Genomic DNA, 24637 nt, shown 5'->3' on the forward strand with positions numbered 1-24637 from the left:
GACCCCGTCACCCCCCTCCCCCCACCGTCACCCCCCTCCCCCCACCGTTACCCCTCCCCCCGACCCAACGTCACCCCCCCGACCCAACGTCACCCCCCCCGACTCACCGTCACCCCCCCCGACTCACCGTCACCCCCCCCCACCCACCGTCCCACTCAGACCAGTCCCCCCCCATCCAGTCACCCCCCCCCATCCAGTCACCCCCCCCCCATCCAGTCACCCCCCCCATCCAGTCACCCCCCCCCCATCCAGTCACCCCCCCCCATCCAGTCACCCCCCCCCATCCAGTCACCCCCCCCATCCAGTCACCCCCCCCATCCAGTCACCCCCCCCCATCCAGTCACCCCCCCATCCAGTCACCCCCCCATCCAGTCACCCCCCCCATCCAGTCACCCCCCCCCCCCATCCAGTCACCCCCCCCCATCCAGTCACCCCCCCCCATCCAGTCACCCCCCCCCATCCAGTCACCCCCCCCATCCAGTCACCCCCCCCCATCCAGTCACCCCCCCCCATCCAGTCACCCCCCCCCCATCCAGTCACCCCCCCCCATCCAGTCACCCCCCCCCATCCAGTCACCCCCCCCCATCCAGTCACCCCCCCCCATCCAGTCACCCCCCCCCATCCAGTCACCCCCCCCCATCCAGTCACCCCCCCCCATCCAGTCACCCCCCCCCATCCAGTCACCCCCCCCATCCAGTCACCCCCCCCCATCCAGTCACCCCCCCCCATCCAGTCACCCCCCCCCATCCAGTCACCCCCCCCCATCCAGTCACCCCCCCCATCCAGTCACCCCCCCCCATCCAGTCACCCCCCCCCATCCAGTCACCCCCCCCATCCAGTCACCCCCCCCCATCCAGTCACCCCCCCCCATCCAGTCACCCCCCCCCCATCCAGTCACCCCCCCCCCATCCAGTCACCCCCCCCCATCCAGTCACCCCCCCCCATCCAGTCACCCCCCCCCCATCCAGTCACCCCCCCCCATCCAGTCACCCCCCCCCATCCAGTCACCCCCCCCCATCCAGTCACCCCCCCCCATCCAGTCACCCCCCCCCATCCAGTCACCCCCCCCCATCCAGTCACCCCCCCCCATCCAGTCACCCCCCCCCATCCAGTCACCCCCCCCCATCCAGTCACCCCCCCCCATCCAGTCACCCCCCCCCATCCAGTCACCCCCCCCCATCCAGTCACCCCCCCCCATCCAGTCACCCCCCCCCATCCAGTCACCCCCCCCCATCCAGTCACCCCCCCCCATCCAGTCACCCCCCCCCATCCAGTCACCCCCCCCCATCCAGTCACCCCCCCCCCATCCAGTCACCCCCCCCCATCCAGTCACCCCCCCCCATCCAGTCACCCCCCCCATCCAGTCAACCCCCCCATCCAGTCACCCCCCCCATCCAGTCACCCCCCCCATCCAGTCACCCCCCCCATCCAGTCACCCCCCCCATCCAGTCACCCCCCCCATCCAGTCACCCCCCCCCATCCAGTCACCCCCCCCCATCCAGTCACCCCCCCCCATCCAGTCACCCCCCCCCATCCAGTCACCCCCCCCCATCCAGTCACCCCCCCCCATCCAGTCACCCCCCCCCATCCAGTCACCCCCCCCCATCCAGTCACCCCCCCCCATCCAGTCACCCCCCCCATCCAGTCACCCCCCCCCATCCAGTCAACCCCCCCCCCCATCCAGTCAACCCCCCCCCCCATCCAATCACCCCCACCCCCTCATCCAGTCACCCCCTCATCCAATCACCCCACCCCTAATTCTCAGTACCTTTTCAGGAGTCTCCTCTGTTTTCCACCTGTTAGTGATGGCACAGCTGAGACCTCGAGAGTCCCTGTTTGGGGAAGCTGCAGGTTGGACACATGATCCATCACCCAGTCGCGTTGAACATTGGAGTTATCCACAGTAGCTCTTTCTCTTTAGCACAAAACACTGTGGTGGTTATGCCAAAACTCAAGCCTCAATTTTGGCCCAGTGAAGAATAAAGTCGTCTGAAAATGTTTCTTTATAGTTATTTAAATTTATATAGTAGAACTATAGTAGTAGCTTTTCATCACATAGGCTTCAGAAGTAAATAATTTTTATGGTTTGTTAATAGAGGAGCTGGACAAGAGGTGGGAAGATCATGCATCATTGTGGAATTCAAAGGAAGAAAAATCATGGTATGATTTTATAATTACAGAAGTGTACAATTAGCTTCAGGATCACTAGTTGACTTAAGTTATTGGTTGTCAAAAACAATTGATCAACTAACAAGAGTTAAAGATCAACTAACAAGAGTTAAACAATTATTGCCATATCCACATAGACATTTTTGGATTGATTTGTAAAGAACCTGTACAAGAAAATTCTTGCAAATCTACTCTGATGCACATCTGCTGTTGTGGTGCACGATTGAAAAATTTGACTTGCAGACTTGTTTCTCGTAACAGTCGGTAAGTTGGGAGTTAGAACAAGAGTAGTTTGGCTGCTGATGAATACTTTGGTCTGACATGATGGTTTGATCTGACACTAGCCAGTGGAACCATAGCCCCATATGAACGTGAATAAACAAAATACAAACTTGAAATGCTGGCAGTGTGGTCAAATTAAGGAGATTTGTTTCATATAAGGTTACACTTTGTGTAATGTGTGTATCTGGTTACACATTAACAGCATGTTGAAATGAATGTCTTTTGATTTCTGTTCACCTGATTTCATTCTGCACAGTTGGATTGTGGGATTCATCCTGGACTGGAGGGAATGGATGCACTCCCGTACATTGATTTGATTGACCCTGCAGAGATAGACCTTCTGCTAATTAGTCAGTAAGTAAAATTGCTTCCTTTCAAAGTTTAGAAATAATCAAACTGATTCAGAAAGAGAATTCCAGCAAACTTTTTTTTTCTGCTTTCCCTGACCCAATCACGATGCTCAGTTGAGTTACGTTCGATGCATTTGAATAACTGGTGATTACATAGATTGAGGTGCAAATACTTGTACGTAATCAGTTTGTTAAACAGATCATTGAAATTCAGGCTTGTGAGAGCCAATTTTAAGTTTTGTTGGGATTCAGCTGGAACAAAAATGCAGTTGACCTTTTCATATGTTTGAAACAAAAAGCCTTGTGGCCATTGTTCACAGGAACATAGGAGCAGGACTAGGCTATTCAGCCCCTTGAGCCTGTTCTCCCATTCAGTTAGATCATGGTTGATATGTACCTCAACTCTACTTACTCACCTTTTGTTCCATATCCCTTAGTACCCTGACCTAACACAAATCTATCAGTTTCAGTCTTGAAGAATTAAATTGACCAGTATCCACAATTTGTTTGGGAGCAGGTTCCTGATTTCTGCTACCCTTTGTGTGGAAAAAAATGCTTCCTGATTTCTCTCCTAAATGGCTTAATTTTAAGATTATGCCCTCTTGTTCTAGATTCCTTCACCAGAGAAAATAGTTTCTCTGTATTCACCCTTTTAGTTCCCTTTATAAAGGGAAAAAAGAGGAAGGATTGCCTTTTTAAGACTTCAGTTAGACCACCCCTCACCCTTCTAAACTCTGAAAATAGAAACCAAGTTTATGCAACCTGTCTTCATAATTTAAGCACCGGCACCATTCCGGTGAATCTGTGCTGTATTTCCTCCAAGGTCAATACATCTTTCTTGAGGTTCAGTGCTCAAAACTGAGCACAGTATTCCATATAGGGACTTACCAAAGCTCTGTACAACTCACTTTTGTATTCTAACCCCTTTGAGATAATGGCAGTTAGTCTTTTTGATTACTTTTTGTACCTGTGTACTAGCCTTTAGTGATTTGTGATCATGAGCATCGAAATCACTTCACTCTTTCGCAGCTCCTAGTCTCTCGCCATTTAGGACATTTTCCAATTTGTTTGCCTCAGATCCAGTTGGATGACCTCACTCTTGTCCACGCTGAACTCTGTCATAATTTGCCCACTAACTTATTCCCAGTGTCCCTTTTGTAACTTCCTCCTCCCATCCGCACAACTTACTGTGTCTCCTAACTTAGTGTCATCTGCAAACTTAGATGTACAGTTCTCTATTCTTTAATCCAAGTCTTTGGTATATATGGTGAAAAGCTGAGACCCCACTACAGATCCCTGGGCAACAATGCTTGCCACATCCCACCTATCAGAGAACATTCCCTTTATCCTGACTCTGTGTTTCTACCTCCAAACCAATTAATGAACCATGTCACAAAATTACCTCCAATTTTGTGCTTTCTGATTTTTGCTAATAATCTCTTGTCAAATGCTATATGGAAGTGTAATTTAGCTATCCCAATAGGCTTAAAGAGCTGGGTCTGTATACTTTAGAGAAGTGTAGACTTGGTGATTTGATCAAGGTTTATAAAATAATGATGGGACTAGATTGTGTTTACAGACATAACTTATTTCAACTGGATAGGTTAGACATGACTAAGAGTCACACTAGCAAATTCCATAAGGGCAGGACTAGATTGGTTGTTAGGCAGTTTTTTCCAGTGAATAGTGGGCCTGTGAACTGGTTGTCGACTCGTGCAGTGAAAGCTGATTCACTGTATTCCTTCAAGGGAGAGGAGGACCTGTTTCTGGCTGGGGTGGCAATCACACTGCACTGTACCCTGTTGTCTAAGCCAGAGCCAATGTGATCTCTTAGACTAGTTTTAATCACCTGAAGGGGCCTGTGAGGCATTTTCCAGATTTTCCCCCCTAATTGGCCTAGGTTTTTCACCTCTTGAGATTGTGTGGCTCCGGATATGTATTGCGTGCACAAGATATTACAACTGTATGGGAGAGGCTAGATGCACCAGTTGGTCTTTTCCCATCTGATATTTTTGTATGTGTGCTTGTACCTTAAGCTGTGTTGGTCTGGCAGCTCCATAGCACTGGAAGTTTTTAGCATATGTCTTCTAAGCATTTTAGAGGTTTTGTGATGTGAGTGCTGGAAGAAGTCAGATATACCTTTGTTAAATAAATATATAGCTTGATTCATGTTTTGCAACAATAACTTTTTTTCAAGCAGAAGCTATATATGTGACTGCGTTTTTACATGTATATTTTTTTCATTTAATTCGATCTTTACCAGTTTCCATTTAGATCACTGTGGTGCACTTCCATGGTTCCTGCAAAAGACTAGTTTTAAAGGCAGAACTTTTATGACCCATGCTACAAAAGCTATATATCGCTGGCTATTGTCTGATTATGTCAAGGTCAGGTGAGTGGAAGCTTCTGTATTTCATATTTAACGTTTTTTTTCATGCTGAATAAATTGTACTCTACCCAAACTTTCCCCCTTTGCAGTATTGATTTTCCAGCTGCTGTTGCTGATAGTTAACCTGTAATTCCTGAAATGAGTACTTCTTTACATCACCACATCCCAAAATCCTCCTTTGTAGCATAATAAAAATTGACGATTAGAATGTGCACAGACCATCTCCTTCCTTCCTCCTTTCCCAGTTGCATTTCTGTAGAAATGAATTGCTCCATCCTTGGCTTCCAGAGTACCCTGTATCTTTGAACACTTTACAGAAACCAAACACTTAAGAGTCAGAAATGAGAACAGAAAGTGCCGGAAATACTCAGCAGGTCTGGCAGCATCTGTGTAGAGAGAAACAGAGTTAACGTTTCAGGTTTGTGACCCTTCATCATAAAATGTAAAGAAGGGTTCTGATGAAGGGTCACAATCCTGAAACGTTAACTCTGTTTCTCTCTACGCAGATGCGGCCAGACCTGCTGAGTATTTCTGGCACCTTCTGTTCACATGTCAGAGTTCCAGCATTCGCAGTATTTTTCTCTTATTTAAGAGTCATATCTTTTTAATTTTATCACGCCGTGATTTCAAGTGTGTATTTAGCTCTTGATTTGCCTGCATGAGTTTGTATAGGGCTGCAGTTCTGTGGGCACTTCAAGTGAGTGTTGAAAGGTTTTTTCAAAGCCAATCCCAGTTGCATCCTCGACTGATGTCTACGTTTGCATTTTCCAGTGTGCCTGCTGGATGACTATATTACCCTAAATGCTGCTGCAGCTGAGATCAGCTAAACTCTGCGCAAACTGGCTGTCTGTCCTGGAACTTCTTGGGAGTCTGTGGCTCAGTACTGCAAAGCAATGCACCCACTTCTAGGGCTTAGAGTTTCATTTTCAAGTGTTTTGATTCATATGAGCTCTTAATATTGCAATAGATTCATTGGTCTTTATTTGTACATTAAGTAATATCTCAGCAGATGATATGCTGTACACAGAATCGGACCTGGAAGAAAGTATGGATAAGATTGAGACCATCAACTTTCATGAGGTGAAGGAAGTGGCAGGTATCAAGTTCTGGTGTTACCATGCAGGCCACGTCCTGGGAGCAGCCATGTTTATGATTGAAATAGCTGGGGTGAAGGTATGTTTAAAAAGATGATAGAATGTCAAAAATACATATATTAGCATCTGAAAATAAAGTGATGGGCTAGCATTTCTTATGTGACATGTGTCAGAACCTGCGTCTTGTATTGCATTTTTGCATAACACTAGTCAATTTTCTGTAGTTTTGCACATGGATTGTCAAGATCAAGTGCTGTTTCAGAACAAACTAGATTTGAGGTTGGGGGGTATAACTGGACCAAGGCAGAGGAACGTCAGTGAAGGAGGACAGGACGGGTAGTGGGGGTTGAAATAGTTCCTCTGTGAGGTGCGGGTATGGCTAATTTTGGTATAAGGTGTTATGGTGTTGCCAACATTAGGAAATGCCTGATGTGACAAGCACCTAATTTAGCACTGCTACAGGTGAAACAGGTATTGCCGATTAATGTGAATGTTGTTATAATAGGAATTTTCATAGGGCCTGATTGACATGGGAGTTTTCAATGCATCTTAAAATAGAATGCTGTGACCTACCTACTATTTTTAATATATAATAGATTTAGCTCATAATGCTGGGACAGAAAGGTTTGCATTATTTCAATGTCTTATTAACTTACTAACTTTCAATATTATCTTGCGTTTATCACTAATTGCTCTCATGCAGATTTTGTACACTGGAGATTTTTCACGACAAGAGGATAGACACTTAATGGCAGCTGAGATTCCCAGTGTCAGACCTGATATTCTTATAATAGTAAGTTGCTTTTTGATCTTCAGGAAGATTGTAATAAGAGCACTAGCAGTGAAGTGAGTGCGCAAGTGTATGTAAGAGGGCTAATATGAATGATTAACTCCACATTTTTATCCAAATGAGCAGAAGGTATACAAAACAAAATATAACATCAGTAAGTTTTGCATCTCATTTCTGGTGCACTGAAGTGTGTATGTGAATGCTTAGAAGAGAAAGGAAATTATTAAATTACAATGCATCAAAATCATTTAGTTTTCTTTCATTGAAGTTGTGAAGGATCTGCTCTCCAGAAAAATATTTTTTTTCACTGATACCGCATATTGTCTCAAGGTGCTACATGAACAGTTCCGTCATACTTTTCCCTGTCTCTCGTGGAAGATATTTGCCTTAGATATTTGTGGTTGGCTTGACCATAAAACATTGAGCCAAATCTTGCTGGAGCAGGGCATCTTTCCATGTGAGGAGTTAGTTAGACTTTCTCATGCACCTTTCAGTGTAAAGGTATTTTGCACCCTTACATGCTCGAAGTGCAGCACTGCATTTAGGACCTTGGTGAACAGCAGGACTGACAGTGTATCTCCTTCACCAATGAAATTTAAGGATTGAGAAAAAAACAAAGGAAGAACTGAGAAAGAGGGTGAATTAGAGTCAAATTGGGTGTACAAAGAGAGAGAAATAGAGATTGCATTATGGGAGAGATAAAAAGAAGTTAAAAATTAATTTACATTTTTTAAAATCTCGAACAACAGTTTACTACATATAGGAATGAAAACTAGCAGTTTAAATAGTTCCCTTTCTGGGCCAAAGTGATTAACATCGCATTAATAATTATCACATCATTAAAATGTTCTTGCACTATTAATTATGAGCCCTAACTTTCTACGGTGAATTTAACCAGGAATTAATGTACAATATACAAATATAAAAAAGAGCAAAGATTGATAAGGAAGGTAAAATTAGAGTACGAGAGAAAGCTAGCTAGAAATATAAAGACAGATAGAGTTTCTATAGATATTTAAAAAAGAAAACAGTTAACAAAGTGAACAAATTAATGGACAATAAGGAGATGGCAGATGAATCGAACAGGTATTTTGCATCAGTCTTCACTATAGAGGATACAAGTAACATCCCAGTATTAGCTGTAAGTCAGGAAATGGAAGGGAGGGAGGAACTCAAGAAAATTACAATTACCAGGGAAGTGGTACTGAATAAATTTTTGGAGCTGCGGGCTAACAAGTTCCCGGGTCCTGATGGACTTCATCCTAGGGTCTTAAAAGAAGTGGCTAGTGCAATAGTTGATGCGTTAGTTTTAACTTTCCAAAATTCCTTAGCTTCAGGGAAGGTTCTGCTGGACTGGAAAATAGTGGATGTAACTCCTTTATTCAAAAAGGGAGGGAGACAGAAAGCAGAAAACTGCAGACCTGTTAGCTTAACATCTGTCTTAGGCAAAATGTTAGAAGCTATTATTAAAGACGTTATAGCAGGGCACTTAGAAAAATTGAAGGTAATCAGGTAGAGTCAACATGGTTTTGTTAAAAGGAAATTGTGTTGATCCAATTTATTGGAGTTCTTTGAGGGAGCTACATGTGCTGTAGATGAAAGGGAACCATTGAATGTATTGTACTTAGATTTCCAGAAGGCATTTGGTGCCATATCAAAGGTTATTGCAAAAAGTAAAAGCTCATGGTGTAGAGGGTAATATATTGGCATGGAAAGATGATTGGCTAGCTAACATGAAACAGAGAGCAGGCATAAATGGGTCAGTTTCTGGTTGGCAAGATGTAACGAGTGGTGTGCCACAGGGATCTGTGCTGGGGCCTCAACTTTTTACAATTTATATAAATGACTTGGATGAAGAGACCGAAGGTATGGTTGCTAAATTTGCTGTTGACACAAAGATAGGTAGGAAAGTAGGTTGTGAAGAGGACATAAGGAGGCTACAAATGGATATAGATAGATTAAGTGAGTGGGCAAAAATCTGGAGTATAATGTGGGACAATGCAAAGTTGTCCATTTTGGCAGGAAGAATAACAAAGAAGCATATTATCTAAATGGTGAGAGATTGCGAAGCTCTGAGATGCAGAGGGATCTGTGTGTCCTAGTGCTTGAATCGCAAAAGGTTAGTATGCAGACACAGCACATAATTAGGAAAGCTAATAGAATGTTATCGTTTATCACAAGGGGAATTGAATACAAAAGTAGGGAGGTTATGCTTCAGCTATGCAGGGCATTGGTGAGACCACATCTGGAGTACTGTGTACAGTATTGGTCTCCTTATTTAAGGAAAGGCATAAATGCTTTGGAAGCAGTTCAAAGAAGGTTTACTGGACTAATACCTGGAACGGGCGGGCTAGATTATGAGGAAAGATTGGATAGGCTAGGTTGTATCCACCGGAATTCAGAAGAGTAAGAGGCGACGTGATTGAAACATTTAAGATCCTGAGGGATCTTGATAGGGTGGATGTGGAAAGGATGTTTCCCCTTGTGGGAGAATCTAGAACCGGGGGGTCACTGCTTAAAAATAATGGGTCGCCCATTTAAGACAGATGAGAAGAAATTTTTTTCTCTGAGGGCAGTGAGTCTTTGGAAGTCTCTTCCTCAAAAGACGGTAGAAGCAGAGTCTTTGAATATGTTTAAGGCAGAGGTAGATAGATTCTTGATAAGGGGGTGAAAGGTTATCGGGGTAGGTGGTAATTTGGAGAAATCAGTTCAGCGATGAACTTATTGAATGGCAGAGCAGGCTCAAAGGGCCGAGTGGACTACTCCTCCTAATTCCTATGTTCGTAATTCCAGCATGTTCTTAAAAATAGAGAGGCTCAGAGTGAGATACTCTTTATACAAGGCAAATGGAGAAGTGGTATAATCAACCAGCATGTTCCAGAGATTCTTAACTCACGATGTGTATCTTCATTTCCTGAACCTAAAGCTGTTTTTTGCATTTGTCATTAACGTGTGTGTCATTAACAAGCCATTATTTTTGCATGAACATTTGACCCATTATGGCACAATGATCTGTAAATCGTGAGCAGCAATCAAAGGCCAGGTTCAGGAATTTAATGAGCATTACTGTATTCGCAGTTTATTTGATGGATAACTGCTCAAAAGCAGAGCTATAAGAATAAAGTTTTTCTTACATATATTTCCAATTTTTTGTCTATATCAGCTTATGTAACAGGATGCTGCTGAGTTTTTGTTTCTATTCCAAAAAGCAACCCTGGGCTGAAGACTCATTTCAGTTTGCTTACTGTCGTAATTCTGATCTTTCTCATACAGGAATCCACATATGGTACCCACATCCATGAGAAACGTGAAGAGCGTGAAGCTCGATTCTGTAACACTGTACATGATATTGTAAATCGAGGAGGACGCTGCCTCATTCCTGTCTTTGCTCTAGGCCGTGCACAAGAGCTGCTACTGATTTTAGGTAAATGTTGCAAATCTGATTTGTCTCTCCATCCTTGTTTTATCTTTTAGTAAATTTAAACAAGTATGTGGAGGCATTTCGGGGCAGAGCTGAGGCCATTTTACCAAGGACAGATGTCTCATGAAATGAATGTTGATGCTTCCTGGGAGCACAAATATTTGAAAAATTTTACTGTAGGCTTCAGGGAACCTAACTGAACAAATGAAGGCTCACTGTGCATTTGTTGACTAAGCAAAGATAAGCCTGGAAGAGAAAACCCTGAGAAAAGTAGGTGTGTAAAATATCTAGCTTGGGCACTTTGGTTGATCAATATTTTGTGGCTAATTAAGAAAGTTAAGGATATCAAATTGAAAGAAAAAACATATAAATCTGCAAAGATTAGTGGTAGGTCAGAAGATTGGACAGAATTTAAAAACCAGCAAAGAAAGCTAAAAAAAGAGGGAGAAATTCGAGTGTGAAAGAAAGCTAGCTAGAAATATAAGAATAGATAGTAAGAGTTTCTACTAGTATTGAAAAAGGAAAAAAGTAAAGTGAGCATTGGTCCCTTAGAGGGCGAGACTGGGGAATTAATAGTGGGAAATAAGGAAATGGCGGAAGCGTTGAACAGCTATTTTGTGTCTGTATTCACTTTAGAAGACACAAATAACATCCCAGAGATACTTGTTAATCGTGAGGTGGAAGGGCAGGAGGAACTTAAAGCAATTACAATCACCAAAGAAAGGGTCCTGAAAAAACTATTAGAACTAAAGGTTGACAGATCCCCAGCACCTGATGGCCTGCATCCTAGGGTCTTAAAGAAGTGGTTGCTGAGATAGTAGGTGCATTAGTTGTAATTTTCCAAAATTCCCTAGATTCTAGATTGGAAAATAATGAATGTCACTCCTCTATTTAAAAAAGGAGGGGAGACAAAAAGCAGGAAACTACAGGCCAGTTAGCCTAATCTTTGATAGGAAAATGCTAGAATCTATTAAGGTGGTTAAAGGGAATCTGTAGATATGGTGTACTTGGATTTCCAAAAGTCATTTGATAAGGTGACACGTCAAAGGATACTGCACAAAATAAGAGCTCATGGTGCAGGGGGTAACATCTTAACATAGATAGAGGATTGGTTAGCTAATTGGAAGCAGAGAGCAGGGATAAATGGGTCTGTTTCCAGTTGGCAAGATGTAACTAGTGGAGTGCCACAGGGATCAGTGCCAGGGCCTCAACTATTTATCAGTGGATGAAGGGACAGAATGTATGGTTGCTAAATTTTCTGATGACACAAAGTTAGGTAATAAAGTAAGTTGTGAAGAGGACATAATAGATGCAAAGAGATCTCGATAGGTTAAGTGAGTGGGCACAAATTTGGCAGTTTTTAAAAATTCATTCATGGGATGTGGGCGTCACTGGCCAGGCCAGCATTTATTGCCCATCCCACTTGCCCTTGAGAAGGTGGTGGTGAGCTGCCTCCTTGAACCGCTGCAGTCCATTTGGGGTAGCTATACTCACAGTGCTGTTAGGAAGGGAGTTCCAGGATTTTGACCCAGCGACAGTGAAGGAACGGCGATATAGTTCCAAGTCAGGATGGTGTGTGACTTGGAGGGGAACTTGCAGGTGGTGGTGTTCCCATGCATTTGCTGCCCTTGTCCTTCTAGTTGGTAGAGGTCGCGGGTTTGGAAGGTGCTGTCTAAGGAGCCTTGGTGCATTGCTGCAGTGCATCTTGTTGGTGGTACACACTGCTGCCACTGTGCGTCAGTGGTGGAGGGAGTGAATGTTTGTAGATGGTGTGCCAATCAAGCGGGCTGCTTTGTCCTGGATGGTGTCGAGCTTCTTGAGTGTTGTTGGAGGTGCACCCATCCAGGCAAGTGGAGAGTATTCCATCACACTCCTGACTTGTGCCTTGTAGATGGTGACAGGCTTTGGGGAGTCAGGAGATGAATTACTCCCCTCAGGATTCCTAGCCTCTGACCTGCTCTTGTAGCCACGGTATTTATATGGCTACTCCAGTTCAGTTTCTGATCAATGATAACCCCTAGGATGTTGATAGTGGGGGATTCAGCGATTGTAAAGCCATTGAATGTCATGGGGAGATGGTTAGATTCTCTCTTGTTGGAGATGGTCATTGCCTGGCACTTGTGTGGCGCAAATGTTGGAGTATAATGTGGTAAAATGTGAATTTGTCCACTTTGGCAGGAAGAATAGAAAAGCAGTATATATTTAAATGGATTGAATTTGTCCAGAACTCTGCGGTACAGAGGGATCTGGGTGTCCCTGGTATATGACTCACAAGAAATTTTGTTGCACGTACAGCAAATGATTAGAAAGGCAAATGGAATGTTGTCGTTTATTGTAAGGGAAATCGAGTATAAAAGTAGGGAGGTTTTGCTACAGTTGTACAGGGTGTTGGTGAGACCACATTTGGAGTACTGTGTACAGTTTTGATCTCCTTACTTAAGAAAGGATATAATTGCATTTGAAGCAGTTCAGAGAAGGTTCATTCAACTGATTCCAGGGATGAAGGGGTTGTCTTATGAGGAAAGGTTGAACAGATTGGGCCTGTACCCATTGAAGTTTAGAAGAATGAAAGGTGATCTTACTGAATCATTTAAAATTCTGAAGGGGCCTGACAGGTTCTAGTCTCTCCCTTTGTGGGAGAGACTAGAACCAGGGGACACAGTTTAAAAATAAGGGTCTCCTATTTAAGACAGAGATGAGGAGAAATTTTTTTCTCTGAGTGTCGTTAGTCTGTGTAATTCTCTTCCCCAGAGAGCAGTGAAGGCTGGGTCTTTGAATATTTTTAAGGCTGTTAGATAGATTCTTTATTGACGAGGGAGTCGAAGGGTATGGGGGTAGACAGGAAAGTAAAGTTGAGGCCATAATAAGATGATATCAAATGGCGAGCTGGCTCGAGGGGCCAAATGGCCTACTCCTGCTCCTAATTCGTTTGTTCATATACTTTCCCATCTATCTAACTAAAACTATTTAAAATATTGACTGGGATTTGAAAGGGGGGAGGGTCATAGTAAAATCGAATATCCTAAGTTCATGCCTAACAGCAAAACATTGATGCAAGACTGAGTTGCAAGATTGAACAGGGGCTGTGCTTGCAGTTTTCTACTTAGTGAGGCCATGATCTCATGTGGGCTGTCTTAGGAAGTACAGTGGAACAGTGAAGCTGTACTGCAACAGCCATATGACTGTCCATGGTTCATTTTTCTCTTCTTCCTCCTTGACTTCTCTACAGCCCTTTGCATGATTGACCACAGGATCATCATCTACACCTCTCCTCCTTTGTCTAGCTCAGTGGGAAAACTCTCACTTGGTTCCACCCTTATTTATCCAGTAGTGGTCAAAGAATCTCCAGCAATGGTTTCTCTTCCTGGTCCCAAACCATTTTCTCTGGAATCCTCTAAAGATCTATCCTTGTCCACTTTCTCTTCCATATTTGCATGATGCCTTTGGCAGCGTCATCCAAAGACATGGGGTCAGCTTCCACATGTTGTACATTGATATTAGCCAGCATTACCTTTCTAAACCCCTCCACTGCCTTTGTGTTGTCAGACTGCTTGTCCAGCATCCCGCCTTGGATGAACCACAATTTGCTCCAATTAAACATTTGGGAAAGACCAAAGCCATCGTCATTGGCCCCTGAAGCAAACTCTACACGCTTGACACTGATTCAGTCCCCCTACCCTTAGTTTAGAGATACAGCACTGAAACAGGCCTTCGGCCCACTGAGTCTGTGCCGACCATCAACCACCCATTTATACTAATCCTACACTAATCCCATATTCCTACCATATCCCCACCTGTCTCTATGTTTCCCTACCACCTACCGATACTAGGGGCAATTTTTTAATGGCCAATTAACCTATCAACCTGCAAGTCTTTGGCATGTGGGAGGAAACCGGAGCACCCGGAGGAAACCCACACAGACACAGGGAGAACTTGCAAACTCCACACAGGCAGTACCCAGAATTGAACCCGGGTTGCTGGAGCTGTGAGGCTGCTGTGCTAACCACTGCGCCACTGTGCCGCCCCTTCTGATGTTTCAGGTTGAGCCAGGCTGTTTGCAATCTTGACATCCTTTTCGACCCTGAACTGAGCATCTGACCTCATTTCCTCTCCATCACAAAAGACTGCCTATTTTTAACTTCATCATGTTGCCTGCCTGCACCCCTGCCATTACCCAGCTGCTGCTGAAACTCTTATCGATGCCTTTGTCACCTCCAGAATTGACTCTTCCAATGCTCTCCTGGCCAGGCTTTAATTTTCCATATGATATAAACTTCAGCTCATCCAACGTGTTATCGTATCCTTTCCCGCTCGCCAATCACTCCTTGCTGGCCTGCATTGGCTCTTGGTCTCTCTAATGCCTATGACCCAAAATTATCATCCTTGTGTTTAAATTCATTCAGGGCTTTGCCTTCCCTTTTTCTCCAAACTCCCCCAGAACTGTTTGTTCTTTTAACTCTGGCCTCTTGTGCAGTCCTTCTTCCCTTCTATTGACATCTGTACCTTTAACCCTGTAGGTCCCACACTCTCGATCTCTCCCTTAACCCCACTGCCTCTCCAACTTTGTCTCTACCTTTAAGACCCTTCCTAAACCTCAGCTCTTTGACCAAGCTTTTAGTCATGTCCTGTAATATATGGCTTGGTGCCCAGTATTTTTCTTACTCCACTGTCTGTGGAATATTCTTGAAAGAATGGGACAGACGATATCTAAATAAGATGACCTGACTTTTTCCTCTTTTGTGCTCTTCCCATGTAACATTTTTCTTTAGTTGGTTGCATGCCTCACACAGGAAGTGAAGGGATGTCCCACTCAAATAAGTAGTGGTTGACGTACAGGAAACATCAATGATATTGGGGTTTAAAAGCATTTGGCTTGAACATACCCACCAGATGATTTGTCACTTTGAAATAAGAAAGGCTTAGAGGGGAAATGAAAAATGCAACATAACGGTGAAGTTAGAAAACTTATTGGTTTGAGTTTTACTTTTACATGCAGATGAATATTGGCAGAACCATCCGGAACTGCATGACATCCCCATCTACTATGCCTCATCCCTGGCAAAAAAGTGTATGGCTGTATACCAAACCTATGTCAATGCCATGAATGAGAAAATTCGCAAACAAATCAGTATTAACAACCCTTTCGTCTTCAAACACATCAGCAACCTAAAGGTGAGATAGTTGTTGCTAACTGAATTCAGCCAGTCTACGTGGAATTTTTTTTATGCAGCAAACAATTTTTTTTAAAATTGCGATCAGGAATTTTCAAAGCAACGTTAATGGAGACTGAGATGTGATGGATTTAGAACAATTGTTTTCAAACAATTTCAGACTGATTCTAGGTAAAATGTGTTTGGGCAATCTCAACCCAATTCCTGGTCCTTCCAAGTGTACATTACAAACCACCTATATATATGAGTTGGCACTAAAAAAAAGCAATCTCATTGAGAGGCAATACAATGGCTGTTGAGGGAAATGGAAATATTAATTCAATATTTGTTCTGATAAAATGCTGTAAAATCCAAATCTTTCAGTATATTGCAAGTGCTGAACAAGAGATTATTGAAAAACAACTTAAGAGATTTTTATTATCATTATCATTGCTTCACTTTTTACTGTGTTCTTTTCTTTTTGAAGAGTATGGATCATTTTGATGACATTGGACCAAGTGTGGTAATGGCCTCTCCTGGTATGATGCAGAGTGGTTTGTCCAGAGAGCTGTTTGAAAGCTGGTGCACTGATAAAAGGAATGGGGTCATTATTGCAGGTTACTGTGTTGAAGGCACACTTGCCAAGGTACGCAAACTTACAATGTAAAACTTTTCAAAATCTTTGGTTTGATTTTAGTTAAATTCATGAGGTGTTTTAACCTTTTTTTATGATTTGGACCCCAAAATACCCAATACTTACTAGTGATGTCACAGACCAGTTTAACCGTAAGCTTTAGTGAAAAAAAAACACTGTTCAAAGTACTGTTATTTATTCAAATTTTAAAGTAAACATAAAGTAGTCTTGGTACAAAACCCCATTACCTGTGGCAGCATGGTACGGCACGTTAATGTTCTGCCACACAGTTATAGAACAGTTAGAGACCAGCGAACCCCCACTGTTAGCGACGCATTAGGTTTCCAGTGTTGGCAATGCCTGCACAAAATGCTAAGTGAAGGCTAAGCATTTCTGCTGCGGAAGGCAATTCAGTTGGAAATCAGTTTGAGTTACTGTGGCCGTAGAGAGGTATTGGCACAGCTTTGGATGTAGCTTGTCAACCAGCCAACTTGTTTGTTTCATGGGAAAAATGTCAACCCTAGAAAGAAAATTACAGCACAGGAACAAGCCCTTCGGCCCTCCAAGCCTGCGCCGATCCAGATCCTCTGTCTAAACATGACGCCTATTTTCTAAGGGTCTGTATCTCTTTACTTCCTGCCCATTCATGTATCTGTCTAGATACATCTTAAAAGACTCTATCGTGCCCGCGTCTACCACCTCCACTGGCAACGCGTTCCAGGCACCCACCACCCTCTGCGTAAAGAACTTTCCACGCATATCCCCCCTAAACCTTTCCCCTTTCACTTTGAACTCGTGACCCCTAGTAATTGAATCCCCCACTCTGGGAAAAAGCTTCTTGCTATCCACCCTGTCTATACCTCTCATGATTTTGTACACCTCAATCAGGTCCCCCCTCAACCTCCGTCTTTCTAATGAAAATAATCCTAATCTACTCAACCTCTCTTCATAGCTAGCGCCCTCCATACCAGGCAACATCCTGGTGAGCCTCCTCTGCACCCTCTCCAAAGCATCTACATCCTTTTGGTAATGTGGCGACCAGAACTGCACGCAGTATTCCAAATGTGGCCGAACCAAAGTCCTATACAACTGTAACGTGACCTGCCAATTCTTGTACTCAATACCCCGTCCGATGAAGGAAAGCATGCCATATGCCTTCTTGACCACTCTATTGACCTGCGTTGCCACCTTCAGGGAACAATGGACCTGAACACCCAAATCTCTCTGTACATCAATTTTCCCCAGGACTTTTCCATTTACTGTATAGTTCACTCTTGAATTGGATCTTCCAAATTGCATCACCTAGTTATGACCTTCGTCCTGAAATGACACTGTAAGTGCCCCTGTTGTTCATCACTGGTTGGTACAACGCAGTAAAGGATGCATGTATGATGATGCAATGTCTTCATCTTGTCTGCTTACATAGCTGGACTTGAAGTCTACATAGAAAATAGGAGCAGGAGTAGGCCATTCGGCCCTTTGAGCCTGCTCCACCATTCATTATGATCATGGCTGATCATCCAACTCAGTAACCTGTTCCAGCTTTCGCCCCGTATCCTTTGATCCCTTTAGACCCAAGAGCTATATCTAATTCCTTCTTGAAAACATACAATGTTTTGGCCTCAACTACTTTCTGTGGTGGTTAATTCCAGAGGCACACCACTCCCTGGGTCAAGAAATTTCTCCTCATCTCAGTTCTGAAAGGTTTACCCCATATCCTTAGACTATGACCCCTGGTTCTGGACTCCCCCACCATCGGGAACATCCTTCCTGCAAATACTCTGTCAAGTCCTGTTAGAATTTTATAGGTTTCTATGAGATCCCCCCTTCACTCTTCTGAACTCCAGCGAATATAATCCTAACCAACTCAATCTCTCCTCATACGTCAGTCCCGCCATCCCAGGAATCAGTCCGGTAAACCTTCACTGCACTCCCTCTATAGCAAGAACATCTTTCCTCAGATAAGGAGACCAAAACTGCACACAATATTTCAGGTGTGGCCTCGCCAAGGCCCTGTATAATTGCAGCAAGACATCCCTGCTTCTGTACTCTAATCCTCTCGCTATGAAGGCCAACATACCATTTGCCTTTTTTACTGCCTGTTGCACCTGCATGCTTACCTTCAGTGACTGGTGTACGAGAACACCTAGGTCTCGCTGCATATTCCCCTCTCTCAGTTTATAGCCGTTCAGATAATCTGCTTTCCTGTTTTTGCTACCAAAGTGGATAACCTCACACTTATCCACATTTTACTGCATCTGCCACGCATTATCCCACTCACTCAACTTGTCCAAATCATCCTGAAGCCTCTCTGCATCCTCCTCACAAATCACCCTCCCACCCAGTTTTGTGTCATCTGCAAATTTGGAGATATTACATTTAGTTCCCTCATCTAAATCATTAATATATATTGTGAATAGCTGGGGACCTAGCACCGATCCCTGCGGTACCCCACTAGTCACTGCCTGCCATTCGGAAAAAGACCCATTTATCCCTACTTTTTGTTTCCTGTCTGCCAACCAATTTTCTATACATTGCAATACACTACCCCCGATCCCACGTGCTTTAATTTTACACACTAATCTCTTATGTGGGACTTTGTCGAAAGCCTTCTGAAAGTCCAAATAAACGACATCCACTGGCTGCCCCTCATCAACTCTACTAGTTACATCCTCGAAGAATTCTAGTAGATTTGTCAAGCATGATTTCCCTTTCATAAATCCATGCTTACTCTGCCCAATTCTACAGTGACTCATGACCTCTCAGTAGATCATCCAAAGGGAGGTCCTTCAAATATACCTGTATTCTTAACTAAAAGATTATGATGCCTCTTTCAGTGAAGTTGTTAAAATAATTGAAAAAAATAACAGTACTGAATAAGACTTGAGTGATATGTACATTCCAGGGTGAAGGGATCATTTTTGATTCTTGCGTAAAATAAGTGACTTTTATTTTAAAAAGTATGTTTTTTTTTGTGCAAGCATCTACTTATCACAGTAAAGAAGCACAGAAGGTGTGGATTTTTTTTGTGTAAATATAGAAAGTAATGCAAAGTTTGTGCTTTCTTAATCAGTGTTTATATTCTGTTTTTTAAATTGCAGCATATTATGTCAGAGCCTGAGGAAGTAACTACCATGTCTGGACAGAAGTTACCACTGAAGATGTCAGTAGATTACATCTCATTCTCTGCACATACAGATTACCAACAGACCAGTGAATTTATTCGTGCATTAAAACCACCACATGTGGTTAGTACTGAACTGTAAAATTATTTAATTTATATTTTTGTAGATCATTCCTCCCAATATTTGTCCTTTTTCTCGCTTTGTCTCGCAAAGATGCTGACTGCTACTAGAATACGGTTCAACAAATGAAGAGAGTGGTCATGAAGTTGGCCAGCTTTCACTTGTGAGCCTTGAACACTATTTGGTGGGGTGGGTGTGGTGTTAGGGAGACAGTGGATCACAGTTGAGCAGTATACTTCACTGACCTGACATCCACACATGTGCTCTTCCAAGCATAGGTAATTGGATAGTGTTTGGAATTTTCCTCTTTTACATCTGAGCCAAGTGCTCAGTTTCCACTGTCTTTCTCTAAAGGATGACCAGATTGGGAACTTATCACAGTAGAGTTACACACTATGTTGTCTTATTTTTCCTAAATATTTAAGGGATGGGTATTCTGGTTTAATCTTTGAAATTAAGAAATGTGATATTTGCTTGATGTTGTAAAATGTTGATTACATTCCATTTATGGTCATCTGGGATTTCCTTGTAGTTGCTTGTCCATGGGGAACAGAATGAAATGGCCAGACTGAAGGCAGCACTTAACCGAGAATATGAAGACAATGATGAAGTTCATATTGAAGTCCATAACCCATGCAACACTGAAGCTGTAACATTGTACTTCAGAGGTGAAAAACTGGCCAAAGTAGGATTTCATTTTTTTTCATATCAGTCCTGTGACACTGGCTTAGAGAATTTCCTTTTGTTTTTTAATATTCTTGCCAATTTCTCTCTTACTTTCTCCACTTGCTTCTTACAGATATTGACTTTTGATTTACATTTACTCAGTTTTTAGGCACCCTCTCTTAGTACTTTGAATGTCAGCATAGACTGCATGACTCAGCTGCTTGCAGGATAAGCTCGCTGAGGGAATTGGGGCAGCCTTCAGGTGCTTTAATAAATATTAAATCCAGAGCTAATTACAAAAGTGCTTCCATCAACTGAAACAGCACCTAGAATTGATTATCCTGTTATGTTTTCGTTGCACTGAGGTTGCGGCACTGACTTCATGTTAGTGGGTACATAAGTTTGATGTGAAGATCTTCGTATAAGGTAGTTGATTCACACTCCAAAACAATATATGTAGTTGGTCTGAGTAAAGCAGTGCTGCATGTCAGAATTTGTGAGATGTCACCACATGTATTGAAACTACTCTATTAAATGATAAAGTCCAATAATTCTCCCTTTCACCTGTGGATGCTAGTTGATGAGTGATCTTTAACTACCTACGTGCTACTAAGTGAAATTGGCCATGTATACAAGTTCTTAAACTTGGAACAACACTGTACCAGCTTGGTCAGGTGTGATGCATGATGCCACATGTATGTATCTGCATGAACATTCTGGTACTTTTGTGTTTAACCAAATCAGAGGATCACTATCTATGGGTCTTGTAATCCAGCAGATCAGATGAGGCAGTATTTTTAAACTTTTTTTTAATTTGTACTGACGCCCAGAGAATTATAAGGACCTACAATGTGCATCATTTGATTTCCTTTTTAATTCTTAACTCTGTTCTGAAGTCGCATGCACAGCTCCAGCCACACTGAAGTTTCCAATTGAATTGCAGTTACTAGGGGAATAGCATGTGCAATTTTTTATTTTTCACTTTTTTGTTGCTTCAGTGTAACCTTTTGAATTATGCATTTCTCATAATTCAGTGCTTCTGTACTTGATGGAGTGCAGTGTGTAAAAGTTTTCATTTTTAGATTTATTAATTTCTATCTAAACCACATTATTTTTGTTTCACATTTGGATTTGATACGACCAACTGCTCCAGTCAAAGCCCCCAATCAAAATATACGATTCTGATTGTGGTGGGACCAACGCACTGTTAATTCAATCCCGTCGTTCCACAGATCAGCTAACATATCACTTAAAAACTTTCCAAATTAAAGAAAGACCCAGCCAAATTGTACCATCTATTAACCCCCGAATGAGGCTAACCAAACCAGTTATCTTTAAATCAACAAATTAACTCTTTAATTAGAAGAACTAAATTCTTAAACACTATGAAGATATAAACAACATTTAAAATAGAAAAAATTAGAGTCTTTGCAAATTTACTGTCCAGTGTTGCTCGAAGTCCTCACAGGATGTTGCTCGAAGTCCTCGCAGCCATCCGATGGGGAAAAAGTTCTTCCACGTAGAACACTCCATAGTCTTAACTTCAGCAGTAGGTGATGCTTCCTTCTTTGGCGATGAATTTCAACAATTAACCACTTGCGAATACTTTCGATAGAATAAATCTGACTTTAGATTTTTTGAGGGATAAAAGATTGTTACAGTCTAACTTCCCTTTCTTCAATTTAAATTACCAGAGATCTCTGTCTTGGCTTGATGTTTTAGAATTTTGAGAGATCATAATTAAACAGACTGAAAATCTTATTTCCTTCAGTTTAAATGGTTGAGAGCTCTTTTTCAGAGCTGACACCACAGCTGTCTGTGGCTTCTGTTCACAAACTGTCTCCAACTCATAAGCCAGTTCAAAACTGAATTGTAACAAATGTATCGCATCAGGCTCACTCCCAGTGACTATATCTATGGTATCAAGAATGCACCCTTTGCATCGCAGTCTTCAAATGGCTGTTTCTAAGGCAACGAAAATGCACCTTCCTATAACTCCTAAGGCTTGCCGGCTCTTAAAGCAATACTGATCCTCTGCAAACCTTAAAGGCAAACCACATATTCCGAGAAAAAAACTACAGGACCATGACAGATTGTAAAACTTTATTTCTCAGTAGAGTTAATAGGGCCAGACTGATGTGAACAGCATAAGACAACCTTTCCTAATGAGCAGAGGGAGGGTACACAATCCCTTTTGTGCCTCAATTATATATTCAAATCAATTCAACGGTATATCTGACTATATATTCATATTAAATGGTTAGACAGGTTAAAATACTTTCAGCTGTAAAGTGTAATTTAGGGAGGGACAGAGATGACAAAATTTATTAGATAAAAATTGAAATTGCTAACATTTGCAAATAATTAGAAACTGTTTTCAAATAATACTTCTAAAGCTAAATAGAGATGGCACCAGCAAATGTTCAGTAGGAAGACCATTTCAGAAAAGGCAAAGCTGGTTTGTGGAGTTCTTTCCCTTGGATATGATTTGGCTCTTTATTTCTCTTTTTGAATTTCTGTAATTATACAATTTCTGTTTACTTTGTTAATTTTCTTGTTAGATTTCTGTCCATCATCCATCTTACAGATTGTCTCCGTTCTATATTTTCTGGAGTTCAAAGTATTCAGTGGTTGACTGACATTTTGTTTGAAAGGCAGATGGTTAGAGGGATTTGCATCCTTCTGACCTAGAGGTTAAAAAAAAAAATCACATTTTAATTTTAATATTTTTGACAGGTGATGGGCTCCTTGGCAGATAGAAAGGCTGATCAAGGTCAAAGAATTTCAGGAATACTTGTAAAAAGAAACTTCAACTATCACATACTTATCCCATCTGACTTATCCAGTAAGTAATTGTATTTTCAACATATTTTCCTCTTCACTAGTATATTTAGGAAGGATGAGAGGTTTTTAGAAAGGATGCGGAAAAGACTTACGAGAATGGTGCCAGGGTTAAGGGATTTCAGTTACATGGACAGATTGGAGAAGCTGGGGTTGCTCTCCTTACAACATTTTGAGAGGAGATTTGAGAGAGGTGTTCAAAATCATGAGGGGGTCTAGACAGAGTAGGCAGAAAGAAATTGTCCCCATTGGCGGAAGGCTTTGTGAACCAGAGGACATAGATTTAAGGTGAATGCCAAAAGAATAAAGTCAACATGAGGAGAAACATTTTTACACAGCAAGTGATTAGGATCTGGAGTGTACCACCTGAAAAGGTGATGGAGACCGATTCAATCATGGCTTTCAAAAGGGAATTGGATAAGCACCTGAAGGGAAAAATTTGCAGGGTTACGGGGAAAAGGCAGGGGAGTGGGACTAGCTAAATTGCTCTTGCACCGAGCTGGCACAGGCTTGATGACCCAGATGGCACCCTTCTGCGTTGTAACTATTCTATGATTCTAGTCTGTGATTTTTGGGTTTAAGGAAAGGGGCAAACGGAGGAAGATATTATTTTAAGATGCAACTTTTCTAGAAATAGTTTGACACTTGCTAAATCTGTGAATAACTTGCAGCCAGCTCCTAGCTGAGACTGTGTCAGTGATGAGACCACATTTTTCAGTATTCTGATCTGTTTTAATCCAGTAAATTGCCCACATGTTGGAAGGTTTTATTGTTTTATTTAAAACGAGCTACCTAACTATTGCATTAGAGAAATCTGGCAGAACCCTTAGGAGTATTGACAGGCAGAGAGATCTGGGCGTACAGGTCCACAGGTCACTGAAAGTGGCAACGCAGGTGGATAAGGTAGTCAAGAAGGCATACGGCATGCTTGCCTTCATCGGTCGGGGCACAGAGTATAAAAATTGGCAAGTCATGCTGCAGCTGTACAGAACTTTAGTTAGGCCACACTTAGAATATTGCGTGCAATTCTGGTTGCCACACTACCAGAAGGACGTGGAGGCTTTGGAGAGGGTACAGAAGAGGTTTACCAGGATGTTGCCTGGTCTGGAGGGCATTAGCTATGAGGAGAGGTTGGATAAACTTGGATTGTTTTCACTGGAATGGTGGAGGTGGAGGGGCGACATGATAGAGGTTTACAAAGTTATAAGCGGCAGAGTCAGTTACCAGGGGACATAGGTTTAAGGTGAGAGGGGCAAAGTTTAGAGGGGATGTGCGAGGCAAGTTCTTTACACAGAGGGTGGTGAGCGCCTGGAACTTGTTGCCGGGGGAGGTGGTGGAAGCAGGTACGATAGCGACGTTTAAGAGGCATCTTGACAAATACATGAATAGGATGGGAATAGAGGGATACGGACCCCGGAAGTGCAGAAGGTTTTAGTTTAGGCAGGCATCAAGATCGGCGCAGGCTTGGAGGGCCGAATGGCCTGTTCCTGTGCTGTACTGTTCTTTGTTTGTTTGTTCTTTGTACCACAAACCAAAAAAGGTCCACTCTCAGAAATTAAAAGCAATTTTTAAATGACTTGTGCCACCCTACTTGAAATTGATGGAG

At 42.6% G+C, this 24637-nt stretch overlaps 1 protein-coding gene across 1 annotated transcript in view; it reads left to right on the plus strand.

Moving 5' to 3' along the window:
• The window catches only part of cpsf3 (cleavage and polyadenylation specific factor 3), a 35215-nt gene that overhangs the window by 288 nt on the left and 10290 nt on the right, over positions 1–24637 (plus strand). Inside the window, exons 2-12 of the mRNA XM_068022412.1 lie at positions 2097–2160; positions 2708–2805; positions 5065–5193; positions 6186–6363; positions 6988–7077; positions 10348–10498; positions 15492–15667; positions 16133–16291; positions 19381–19527; positions 20057–20209; positions 22927–23035. Coding sequence (XP_067878513.1) covers positions 2097–2160; positions 2708–2805; positions 5065–5193; positions 6186–6363; positions 6988–7077; positions 10348–10498; positions 15492–15667; positions 16133–16291; positions 19381–19527; positions 20057–20209; positions 22927–23035 — 1454 coding nt within the window. The remainder of the gene's footprint in view (positions 1–2096; positions 2161–2707; positions 2806–5064; positions 5194–6185; positions 6364–6987; positions 7078–10347; positions 10499–15491; positions 15668–16132; positions 16292–19380; positions 19528–20056; positions 20210–22926; positions 23036–24637) is intronic.

This window comes from Heterodontus francisci, chromosome 3 (assembly GCF_036365525.1).
Source record: "Heterodontus francisci isolate sHetFra1 chromosome 3, sHetFra1.hap1, whole genome shotgun sequence".
NCBI classification, from domain to species: Eukaryota; Metazoa; Chordata; class Chondrichthyes; order Heterodontiformes; family Heterodontidae; genus Heterodontus; species Heterodontus francisci.